The following is a 12,167-nucleotide window of genomic DNA, read 5'->3' on the forward strand; positions in this document are numbered from 1 at the left end:
AATAAACTTTGTATAATATAAGAGAAAATAAACAGTAACAAAAAAAGAATGTACGTTGCATTCTAAAAATGTTCACGCCTTTCAAAATAATGTTTGGGACATTTAGAAAAATGTATACGATGTATTGAAAAAACGTTTTTTCAAGGCGTGAATTTTTTCAATTCGTTTTTTAAGCCATGTCTTTTTCAATTCGTTTCTTTTCTTTTTTTGTACTTTTTTTATTTTAAGGCGCGGAATTTTTACAATTTGTTTTTTTAATCCGTGAGACTTTTTTATTAAACTTGTGGACTTTTTCGAATCTGAAAACTTTCTTCAAAACTACAACCATTACCTTTTTTTGGTTTAGAAAATATAGTTCATGACATGCATCATCACCATACGTACAATGGCACACGTACGTGCGGTGGCGCATGTACGTATATACAGTGGCATGCATATGTATATGCGGTGGCGTGTGTACGTATGTACAGTGGCACACGTACGGTACGTACGTATGGTTGCTATTTAAAAAATGAAAAACAGAAATAAAAATAAAAAAGAAAAAACAGAAAAAGAAAGAAGGAAAGACAAAAGAAAAAAAAGTGGGCCGGCCCAACTAAAAACAGTGTGAAATGGCATCAATCCCGGTCATCTTTCGGTAATCCTTGTTTGACAAACGATGTTAGGGTTTAATTTAGACCGAGATTGCATAGTTCAGGATGCAATCGATCAGGATTCCGATTTAAGGGTTCATTTTGCCGGATCTCTACAAATTCAAAGTTTAAAATGAACTTTTTCCGTTCAAGAGGGGTGTGAGCCACAAGTAGCCACAACAGCGCAAACGCGCCAGGGTTCTGACACGACACGCCTCAACGCTTCCATCTTTCGTCACGCCCCGTGCTTCCATCCGTTCCCAATCAAACCATCAAATCAAAAGGCTTAAAGTCCGCCGGCCCTTCCGTGGCCCGGGCATCGTTGATCCGTGGGCTGTGGCGGCGGAGCGCGGCGACGGCGGCGAGCGGTGGCGTAGCAGTCAACCAGGCCGACATACTACGTAGCGCCCACCCGCAGGCACGGCAGCCCAGCGGGTCACGGAGAGCTCGCCGCGACAGGGACGTGACGTGGGCGCGCACAGCCGCGAGCTGGCTCTACTTGTGGTGGTGGACGGACGGCGCTCTTTTTTTTTTCGTTTCCCCCCTCCCTCCCTCCTCCGCGCTCCGGCTCCGAGCTCCCGCCGTCGCCGCTCGGGGAGCGGCAGAGAAATGCGACCGCGATGCCCCCATTCCTCCTCCCCTCGCTGCTCCTCCCAGCCCTAACCCTACCCCTGCCCCACGCGCCCGCCCGTCGCCGCCACCGCGTCTTCGCCGCCCCGCCCGCCGCCCACAGCTGCGGCCGCCGCGTCTGCGCCGCCCACAGGCCCCCGCCGCGCCAGCCCTACCGCCGCCGGCCCGCCCCGGCCCAGGTCCCGCGCTCGAGCCAGTCCAATGCGCCACCGCCGCCGCCGCAGCAGGGCGGCCCGCGGGGTCAGGAGGAGCTCGAGGCGGCGATCTACGACTTCATGCGCCGCTCCGACAAGCCCGGCGCGTTCCCCACCCGCGCCGAGCTCCTCGCCGCGGGCCGCAACGACCTCGCCGCCGCCGTCGAGTCCAGCGGAGGTTGGCTCTCCCTCGGATGGTCCTGGTCGTCCTCCGACGACGGCGACGCACGGCGGCCAGCTGCGTCGTCGGCTGGCCCCGGCGCGCACCCTGACTACCCGCCCGAGGCGGGCCCTTCTGGCCGAGCGCCGAACGCGTCGGCGGATTCAGTAAGGTGGGTAACTTACTGAGTCGCTCTGTAATGTCTCCCTCTGTTGATTTCTCTGCATACGCCCTGCTGAATTCCGTGTGTTGCAGGGAGCAGCAGGAACCGACGCCGTCCGGGAGGCAGCCGGTGACGGAGGAGACAGCGTGGGTGCCTGCTAAATAGTTTTTGATTTATTTGTTCTATTCATTGATATGTTGATTCCTTATTCATTTTGCTTGTTGCTCCGTAATCGATTGCAGGGAGGCAGGGTCTGGGGCAGGCCTGGAGGGGATGCTCACCAGGCTGCGGAGAGAGAGGGAGCGTGCGCGGCCACCGCCACACAGCAAGAATCAAGCAGGACGGCAAGGTCAAAATGGCGGTACGTGCAATTTCAAATATGGGCACTCTATCGAAGCATATGTTGTTTTCAGTGCAGTATGAGTATCTTCTTTGCAAACAGTTATATGTTTGTTGATGAAGGGAAGCCAACTTTTGCAACCAATGAAGCTTTGCATAGCAATGAGCTCATTGTGCCATACTGTTTAGTTACTGCCTGTGAAGGGCTTAACGCTCTGCTGGATAAAAGTAATGCTAAGCTCATGTCGGGCGGGAAGGAAGTGCCGCTGGCAATGCTTTGTGCATGCTGTCTGTTCTTGCGGGTTGGGCTTCCCTCTCCCCCGACATATATAACTAGCAGCGAAGTAGTTTAGTGTTTTCCATTTAAGTTTGCAAAGGGGACAAACGTAGCCTTTTTGTTCTCTGTCGCTTTCCAAAAGTAAAAGTGTCGTAGTAGAACTTTATTTTCTCATGATCCGACATGTTTTTTTGTCTTCATGCTACTGCTTAATGTAAAGTCGTTTGCACCTCGACATCACTGCAATTATTTGAGTAATCGTGAATCTATGAAAGACTACCACATTATTTTGTTTGTGCCTTTCAATCATAGTAGTAACATGTCCTGTTACAAACAACTGGTTTAACTTTGTTATTACTCTGCCCATTTCAGCATTTGGTCCTTCGAAGCTAATGCCCTTTTGTGCTAAATCTCTTACAATACATGGAGGATAATTCATTTTCCATTTCAAATATGCCTCTGTTAATAGTTGCCCTAACACCTAAATGAATTGAAGAGGCCATGCTTCCTAGATAGACATGGTTGATTGAAGTTAGTAGACTCTGCGATTTGCAAATATATTTACTAATTAAGGACCACTTTAAGATTGACCATATTTTAGGTATTTTATGATTTAGTGCACATGGATCATTTTCTCAGTGCTCTATTAGTATCAACAGTAAAAGCACACATAGTAAACTTTTGGCTGGAGACTTGGAGAGGAAAATTGAAAGAGTTCCACGTTTTAACAGTGTTAAAATAGAAAATAGCGTTGGTTTGTTATTGATGGACAACTTCTGTATAATTTTTGTTAGAGAGCTTCGGGATAATTATGTATGTGCATGTTTATTCTGATGTACTATATACTTAATTTCTAGCTCGCGTTTTTTCGTGTGTTTATAATGATCATATACTTCTGTGCTACATATATGCAGCTTTAATGAACCATAATGGAGCTCCTGGTCGAAGTCCAACTGATGGCATTTACACTCGAAGGGTACCGGATAATGGAAATATACGTAGCTCTTATTCTCAAAATGGAATACTAGAGGACAATAAACCAAGTACTTCGGCCAAGGATGCATGGCGAACATGGTCTCTTGACAACAGTCGGTTTTCTGATTTTCAAGGTTATATATGATAACTTAACTTTCTTTTGTTGCGCATCATATATGTTATGATTATTTCATAACATGTTTAATATGTTCACAGCCGCTGAGATCGATCCTTGGAGCAGAGAACTACCGAAACGTGTTGACCTGGACACTGTGTTAATGCAAGACGATGTTCCCGGACCATCTAATGGTGTGGCTATAAATGGTTATTCTAGTGATCATGTAGACTCTGGAAGGGATGAGATACATGCACGTCTTCAAAATTTGGAATTGGATCTTACAGATGCTCTTAAGACATTAAAATCAAGATTCGATGGTGTTTCATTAGATATGGTGTGTTTCGTATCATCTTCTTTACTTATCTATCTTTTATCATGAACACTAGTGGGATACGGATCTTGAGATTTTAGTGTGGTTTTGCATTCAGTTTTCTTCACTTATGCATTTATAAAGTCATTTATATTTTGTAGTACACATGGCTCTGCTGTTCCTAACAAAACACACTGCTTGCTCTATTTGCTCTTTATGCACTCAACACCCTGTCTGCATCATACCCTCTCCCATCACCAAAAAAGTGCCACATGGGATGCATGTAGTCAAACTTTCAGACTTTAACTAACACTGTTACAGTATCCTCATGAATATGCAGTCTTGACAAGATAAAAATGGTACGAGTTGATTTGCCAATGAACTTCCATAAATTTGATATTATATCTGTAGATATTCACTGCATATCCCCTATCTTTTCTTGCAATGTTGTGATTTTGCAACGCAGACAAATGATTATAGCTAAGGATATTCCCTTGCAGTGCTGATTGCTGAATGTAGTTGTGCTAGTCATTTCTGTGATTTAGTTTGCGCATTATTACACATTCTTAGTCTTGTAGAACCTTCGTATTGCTGGTAACTGAAAGTTTGTCATCTTAGAGACTCAGCAGACGTTATATGAAACTAAAATGATAATGATCTTGATGTATCTCATCTTGATCTTTCTAGAGGCAGTATACTTGTTCTGAGCATTCATCTTTGCCGTTCCATTTTCCAGTCAAATGGCGAAACAGCAGATGTGGTAAATGGGCTCTCTGATGATTGGGAATTTGAAGAGACAAAGGTAATGCATGCCCAGGAAGAATTACGGTCAATCCGTGCTAAAATAGCAGTATTGGAAGGCAAGATGGCGCTTGAAATAATGTATGGTCACTCACAGTTGAATGTTGATCATCTATGCTTTTTATTTTGGATCATTCTCTTATATGACTTAATCTGTTGATATCAGTGAGAAGAACAGAGTAATTGAAGAGAAGCAAACGAGGCTTGATGAAGTTGAGAAGGCTTTGAGTGAGCTCCGTACAGTATATATTGTATGGTCCAATCCTGCTTCAGAAGTTCTATTAACCGGGTCTTTTGATGGATGGACAAGCCAAGTAGGTGCCTGTTCCAATTCTCTACTTGCATTATTAAATATTTTTAACTTCACTAAGTACCTGCAAAATGTATGGCAGTTCATGGTTTCAATTTCATCACTCTTTGGTGTTATTTGCTGAGTGAATTCCATAGAATTCTATATTAAGTTGAGGATTAATAAAGAGATAAGCTAACTCTATTGCCGCTCCTCTAAATTTTTTAATGCAGTTTACTGCCAACACCTTATCATGTGCACAATTAGCTCATTTCTTAATGAGTGCAAAACAAGCATCAGAAAACATTAGATGCAGCAAGAGATTTTTACATGGAAACCTACATCTTAGTCTTAGAGAACAGTGTTTCACACACAAGTAAAGTAACTTCAGGAACTAGCAACATGGTAGTTATGAGGATGGTAGCGGTAGAAGGTGCCAAATGCTTTGGAAGACATTTATTATATGTTTCTGGAAAATTAAAGGAAAAAATTTAACTGATTTTGGTTATTGGTGCTATTTCTGGCATTATGCGGAATGGTGATGACATATGCCATAACTCTGTGTTAGAAATATTACCGAGTTATTTGGATTTCGAAAGTTAGAAAGGGCATATGGAATTTTCATATAATTGTTAATACTCCCTCCACACCTTTTTATGAGATCTATTAGTTTGTTCAAAAGTCAAAGTTCTCTACCTTTGACTCTATAGATATAGAAAAAACTATCAGTGTATACAATACAAATAAATACATAAATATGGAAAAAAAAAATCATGATGAATCTGATTTGACATTTTAGACGTTGATACTTTTTTCTGTAAACTTTAATAAATAAACAAACCTTATAAATAAGACCGGAGGCAGTATATATTATCAATTTATATTAAGTGGAAATCGAAGCAGCACAATTTTACAAGAGCTTCACTAGGCAAGAACCTAGCACAAATATATAAATCTTTATCTAGTAACTTCAGCTAATATTTAGTCAATTCCTAGGAGGATAATTGTCACATGATTAACATATCCAAAAAAATGTTCTTCAGTTTCAGCACATATAGGAGATTATTAGATGTAGAAACCTAAAGGATAGCTTTCTGTCATTATAGATCTTATTACTTTTTTTTTTGAGAAAACGCAACTTAAACAAGGAGTTCAGTTACAATCGTCCTAGGGCACGAATTACATTTTCCCACGCTTTGGAGTCCCTAGATACTTAATGACTGATGGTGGTTCACATTTTATTCATGGTGCTTTCCATAAGCTGCTTGCTAGATATGATGTTAACCATAGAATTGCATCTCTCTATCATCCTCAGTCTAGTGGTCAAGTAGAATTAACCAATAGAGAAATAAAATTAATATTGCAAAAGACTGTCAATAGGTCCCGAAAGAATTGATCTAAGATGATGCATATGTATGGGATGTTGTTCTATTTTCATTTTCTTCTTGATATTTGCATTTCCATCGAGCACATAACACAAATCAAATCAGTCAGCAGAAGAATGTTAATGCAAATCATATTTGGTTTTAAAGTAGGAAACATGAATTTACTATGCCATTTCACCTTTGTTCGCTCTCCCTTTAATATAACTTTCAAAGTTATTTAGTAAATTAAACATCTAATTGTATGAATGTCCATGGAATGAATATTGTCTTCTTTGGGCCGTGCACTGCAGGAAGTTCTGTGCTTGCATGCCTAATCACATTCTGTTACATGTTATGCCTATGACACGTTTTCGTCATCATCCATACATCTTCATCGCTGCCATATTAATCTAGAGCATAACGAAACACCGAACTGCTTCATTTCTGTAGAGAAGGATGGAAAAATCAGAAAGAGGCATTTTTTCGTTAAACCTGAGGCTTTACCCCGGTAGATATGAGGTAACGATCTCGCAACTCTGCCTTTATCGTCACTGCTTCCACATGAGCTGATAGTGTTTGTTTGTACTTCAGATTAAATTCATTGTTGATGGTGTTTGGAAGAATGACCCGCTGCGCCCGACCGTGAACAACCATGGGAATGAAAACAACCTTGTGATTGTCACCTGACCTGCATCCTTGTGGTTATTTTTTAGATTGTAGATTGTCATCAACAAATTGGTGCCAACTGGTTTAGATTGCTTCTTTCTTGCTTGTAGCTTATCATCAGTTTTGCCCTCGGTCGTTTCTTGATTATATTCTTTATTAGAGAGCCACGTGCAACTTAAACAGTGTAGTAGGGTCAGGGTGTGGTCTTCACCCCGCTGAGATGAGAGAAGAATATAGCCCTGTGTTCTTTCCTACCCCCTCTTTCTCCCTGGAGAAGCATAGCGGGGCGCCCAAATGCCCCGGTGGCGGTTGACGGTTGGGGGTGGTTCGCCGTCGGTGTCTTTGTAACGATGTACATACATATCTGATGATAACAAAGTTGTCCATGGTTCTTACTAAGATCCATGCCTGGGACAGAGCATGACGTTGTTGTGATATGCATTGTTTGAGATGGCTGTGGCTTGGCAGAAGGTTAGCAGCTCATGGATGCCGACCATTCAATGGCATGCTAGCTGCATTTCGACCAAGCGGTCCGCACAAATGCAAAACACAGTGGAAATGTGAGTCTCCATTGTGTCATGACAGTACAGTTGAAGGCATATATATATATATATATATATATATATATATATGCCTGAAACCACAAGTACAGTGAAAGACATTCATTTACCTTTCATATGATTTGGACAACTTACAAGAAATTAACCACCTCATTGTTGTTTCCTTCATTTTAACAACTTACAAGAAATTAACCAGCCATTGTTGCCTACTATCTTTCTTCTTTTCTTTCCCCACCCACTTCATCTATAGATTGATTGATTTCACAACACCAGAACCAAAAAATTACAACAACAAAGTATAGGACACGCCAATTAATCACCTGACCTTATTCTATTGCATCGTTGTGCAAAGCTCAGGCGTCTCTGGTGCCCTTGAACCTGTACCACCTGGCGCAGATCATGAAGTAGACGAAGTTGAAGACGCCGATGCCGGCGATCATCCAGTAGAAGAGGTCTAGCCTGCCCTTGTTGAGGTCCTGCGCCAGCCAGTTCTGGCCCGCCCCGGTGGTCCGGTGCACGATCGTCGTGAGGAAGCCGCTGAGGTAGTTGCCGAGCGCGAGGTTGCAGAAGGCGAGCGCGCCGGCGACGCTCCGCATGTGCTCCGGGATCTCCTTGTAGTAGAACTCGATCTGGCTGATGAGGTTGAATGCCTCGGAGAGGCCGAGGATCATGAGCTGCGGCACCATCCAGAAGCTGGACATGGCGGAGATGCCGCCCCCGGTCTGCGTCGTGCCGATGTTGGGCTGGTTCAGCGCGATGTCCCTCCGCCGGTCCTCGACGACAGCCGAGACGATCATGGCCACGGTGGAGAGCGCGATCCCGATGCCCTGGCGCTGGAGCAGCGTCAAGCCCTCGTCCTTGCCGGTCACCTTCCTGAGTCGGGGCACCAGGAGCCGGTCGTAGATGGGGATCCAGAGCGTCTGCGCGAGCATGGCGAAGACGGTGAATGACGCCGCGGGGACGTGGAAGCTGCTGCCGAGGCGGCGGTCGGACTGCAGCGCGGAGAAGACGACGTAGGTGGACTGCTGCACCACGGCCACGTAGTAGATGATCCCGGTGGACCAGACGGGCACGATGCGGATGAGGCATTTCACCTCCTCCACCTGCTGCACGGTGCAGAGCCGCCACGGGTCGGCCGCGGCGGCGCCGCCGGAGCGCACCTCCTCGGGGCCCGCCACCATGGCGGCCTTGTCGAGGCACCGGAACTGGTCCGTGTGCGTGAGCTTGGAGACGATGGCGCTGGTGTGCGGCGGGTCGAAGAGGTCCTGCTTGGGGTCCTTGGGCTGCTTCAAGGACCGCTTGGCGAAGGCGGCGGCGAACACCTGCACGATGGTGGTGAAGGGGGAGCCCTCTGGGATGACGCGCACGTAGAGGCGCGTGCCCATGAAGAAGAGCACGCAGGCGAGGAGCATGAGCGCCGTCGGGATGCCGAGGCCGATGGCCCAGTTGACGTTGCTCTGCACGTAGATGATGACGGTGGCGGAGACGAGCATGGCGGAGGTGAAGGTGAAGTAGTACCAGTTGAAGAAGCTGTTGATCCCCCTCCTGCCCGACTCGGTGTGCGGGTCGAACTGGTCCGCCCCGAACGGCATGCTGCACGGCCGGATCCCCGCCGACCCGATCACGAGGAAGGCGAAGGAGATGAAGAGCACGGCGAGCTGGTAGGAGCTGGCCTTCTGGCACACCTCGCCGACACCGCAGTCCGCCGGGTGCAGGCTGTCCGCGCCCGCCGTCAGCGTCAGGAAGAACATGCCCTGGAATGGGAGGGAGGAACAGGCAAGCATGCCGTCAGCTAGCGCCGGAGAGAAATGAAACACTACACAGTTCATGCAGGCAACGAAGCAACACGATCCATGGTAGCATTAGTAGTCTGAGTTAACTGCGCTGCTGCTGCAGTGTAACCAGCAGCAGCAACCGGCAGCAGCCCGACAGCGTCCTTCACTCCCCCCTTCCCCCACCTCGCCATGCACGCACAAGACACCACACACGCCCACGCCCACGCGCGGGGGCCCGAAACGAACTGTGCCTGTGCCGGTGTCCGTGGTGACCACCGGGGGAACACGACACGGCGCGCGCGCTGGGCAGGGTGCATATCCCACTGCACGCCCGAGCACGATCCCCCAAGTGGCTGTCGTTGTGAGCCAGGCAGCGGAGAAGCTTCCGCCACAGCAGCTCGGCGGAGCCGGCCAACGGCGATACTATTCTCCCACGATCCGATTCGTGGTGGAGACGGGGACAGGGGTGGGGGCGGCCACTGGCCGGCGAGCGGCGAGCGCGGCGGCTGACATTGACGCGGCAACGTGGGCTGCTGGGTGGCTGGATGGGTGGGTGGGTGTTGCTGGACAAGGCACGGATCGTTGTCGTGGCAAGGGAGATGTGCGTGTCCTGGAGCGTGCGCGCCATTTTTCTCCACGGAACAGGACAGCCGGTGGCCGCCGCGTTGGGCTGGGTCAATGCTGACGGCGGCTGCCTTCCCACTCCAAGTCTCCGGCCCGCGGCGAAGACCGCCCGTGGGCCGTGCAATGCAACTAGCAGGCAGTCAGTCAGCCGCTGCCAGGACAAATACATAGTACCAGTACACGTCGCTTGCCCCACACACACACACACACACACACACACAAAAAAAAAGATAGATAGACACGTGACAGGATGAGGTGTATGCATGGATCAAATCATCCCAGCCCACCGCGGTTTAACTTCTAGACTTTGACACTGTGACTCGCTTGAAAAGGACAGTACTCTCTCTTAGCCACTTGGTCATGCCGCGTTAATTAGCGACCATAGGGCACTACAATATATGGGTTTGGGTTGGTGGAACCACAATCATGGGCTACACTACACTACACTACACTCCCGCGCCGCTCCCTTCAAAGCGTGATTTGGCTTTGCCACGCCCCCATCTCATCATCATGGTGCCGATTATTTAGGCCGGGCGCACCATGATGAAAGATTTTTGGTGCATACTCGGCCAAAACGTACGTAAGCAGAATTGTTCGATAATAAAAAAAAAGGTGAACAAAAAATCCACTATATATATACTCCCTCCGTTCCTAAATATAAGACATTTTAGAGATTGCACTATGAACTACATACGGATGTACATAGACATATTTTAGAGTATAGATTCACTCATTTTGCTTCGTATGTAGTCTTCTAGTGGAATCTCTAAAAGGTTTTGGATAGCGAAAAAGTTTGGTGAGGCCTTAATTGGAGCTTACTACGCTGGAAAACCAAACATCGATTTAAATCTCACGTCCCTTAAATTCGAGCCGTCCGATCGGGTACCAGCTGCTCATGTACTATCGAGGCATCATCAACTAATGAACGGCCAGAAACTTGGGATCACGAAGCTCGCTCGAAACGCTGATCTAGCTGCAAATTTCATCTACACTGCTGCTTCGAAAGTATGCTACTGCACGTCGGTGCAGAGCAAAGAAGAGTGCACGTGGGTTGATCGTGCCATGTGCGAAATATACCATTCCACGTCACAGGATGGCAGGACGGCCCACCAACTCCCCCACCCCACACCACACCCACCCATGGATCTACAGTCCCAACGCACAAGCACAAGCACAAGCACAAGCACAAGCCAACTGAATCTCAAGCTCTGGAGTCTGGACCGACCAACCAACCACCCCGAGAAGGAAACCGCGGGAGCACAGAGCGCCCCGGACATCCGCCTCGATCTCCGGCCCCGATCCCCAGTTCGGAGGACAGCCGACGGCGTTCATCGGTTCATGGACGCCGGCAATTCGCCATGGCAGCGTAGCATACAGGGAGCATGCTGGATGGAATGGATCTGGTGGGAGTTGGGAAAGAGGGGGAGGGGCTCACGATGAGGGATGCGACGGAGGCGATGGCGAGGGCGAGGTAGCGGCCGAGGTAGGCGTCGGAGAGGAAGGCGCCGACGATGGGGGCGAGGCTGGTGGTGCCGTTGAGGCCGTTGAGGAGCGTCGCCGCGTCCACGCTCCGCATGTGGAACACCTGCGTCAGGTACACCAGCAGGTTCGCCGACGTGCCCAGCGTCCCCAGCTTCTCGAACGTCTCGTTCCCTGCCACCCACCACCACCAAACAACACCTCCATCAGCTCAGATCCCATGCCGCGTCCACCGGCTCCAGAGCACGCACGCACGCACGTACCTATGATGAAGGGCATGGCCTTCCAGCCGTGGTACTTGACGGCCGGCCGCGGCGGGTGCGGGCTGTCGTCGTCGCCGCTGCTGCCGCCCCCTCCGCCGCCGCCCTTCTCCATCTTGCCCGAGCCCATGCTCTTGAGCTTCTGCCCGGCCTCCTCGTCCTCCCGCCCGCCGCCGCCGCCGCTCCGCATTCTCGCTCTCTGTCTCGCGCCTTGCTTCGTGTACCAGCAAAATGAGGGCTGAGGGGAGTGCTCCGCCTGCTGCTTCGCTTTATACAGCGAAAGGGGGAGGGAAGGGAACAGTGGTGGTCGTCACGACGGTGCCAGGGTTTTCTCCACTTCCACTCCAACCCTCTTTCGTGTGTTTGCTGTCAGAAGCGGGGCCCCTGCTGACAGGGACGGCTATGACTCTTCCCCCTTTGTTATCCGATCAACAGTGTTGTGTGCCGGCACTTGGAGCTCACTTGTTTTAAAATGGATTCGCTCGTACTCCCTCCGTCCGGAAATAATTGTCTTAAAAATATATATAATGAATGTATCTTTAACTAAAATA

At 48.4% G+C, this 12,167-nt stretch overlaps 2 protein-coding genes across 2 annotated transcripts; one reads left to right on the forward strand and one right to left on the reverse strand.

Moving 5' to 3' along the window:
• The first annotated feature begins 947 nt into the window (after nucleotides 1-947).
• On the forward strand, nucleotides 948-7,308 carry LOC123447184 (protein FLOURY ENDOSPERM 6, chloroplastic-like). The gene is made up of 9 exons (XM_045123766.1): nucleotides 948-1,788; nucleotides 1,872-1,925; nucleotides 2,022-2,140; nucleotides 3,310-3,504; nucleotides 3,587-3,822; nucleotides 4,535-4,680; nucleotides 4,766-4,913; nucleotides 6,703-6,771; nucleotides 6,844-7,308. Exons 1-9 carry the CDS (start codon nucleotides 1,253-1,255, stop codon nucleotides 6,937-6,939), a joined length of 1,599 nt encoding a protein of 532 aa, XP_044979701.1. The 5' UTR covers nucleotides 948-1,252; the 3' UTR covers nucleotides 6,940-7,308.
• Nucleotides 7,309-7,565: 257 nt separating this feature from the next.
• On the reverse strand, nucleotides 7,566-11,869 carry LOC123447183 (protein NRT1/ PTR FAMILY 2.11-like). Its single transcript, XM_045123765.1, has 3 exons — nucleotides 11,620-11,869; nucleotides 11,313-11,530; nucleotides 7,566-9,232 (listed from the first exon to the last, which is right to left on the reverse strand). Exons 1-3 carry the CDS (start codon nucleotides 11,804-11,806, stop codon nucleotides 7,832-7,834), a joined length of 1,806 nt encoding a protein of 601 aa, XP_044979700.1. The 5' UTR covers nucleotides 11,807-11,869; the 3' UTR covers nucleotides 7,566-7,831.
• Between the last annotated feature and the right edge of the window lie 298 nt (nucleotides 11,870-12,167).

Source organism: Hordeum vulgare, chromosome 4H (assembly GCF_904849725.1).
Source record: "Hordeum vulgare subsp. vulgare chromosome 4H, MorexV3_pseudomolecules_assembly, whole genome shotgun sequence".
NCBI lineage: Eukaryota > Viridiplantae > Streptophyta > Magnoliopsida > Poales > Poaceae > Hordeum > Hordeum vulgare.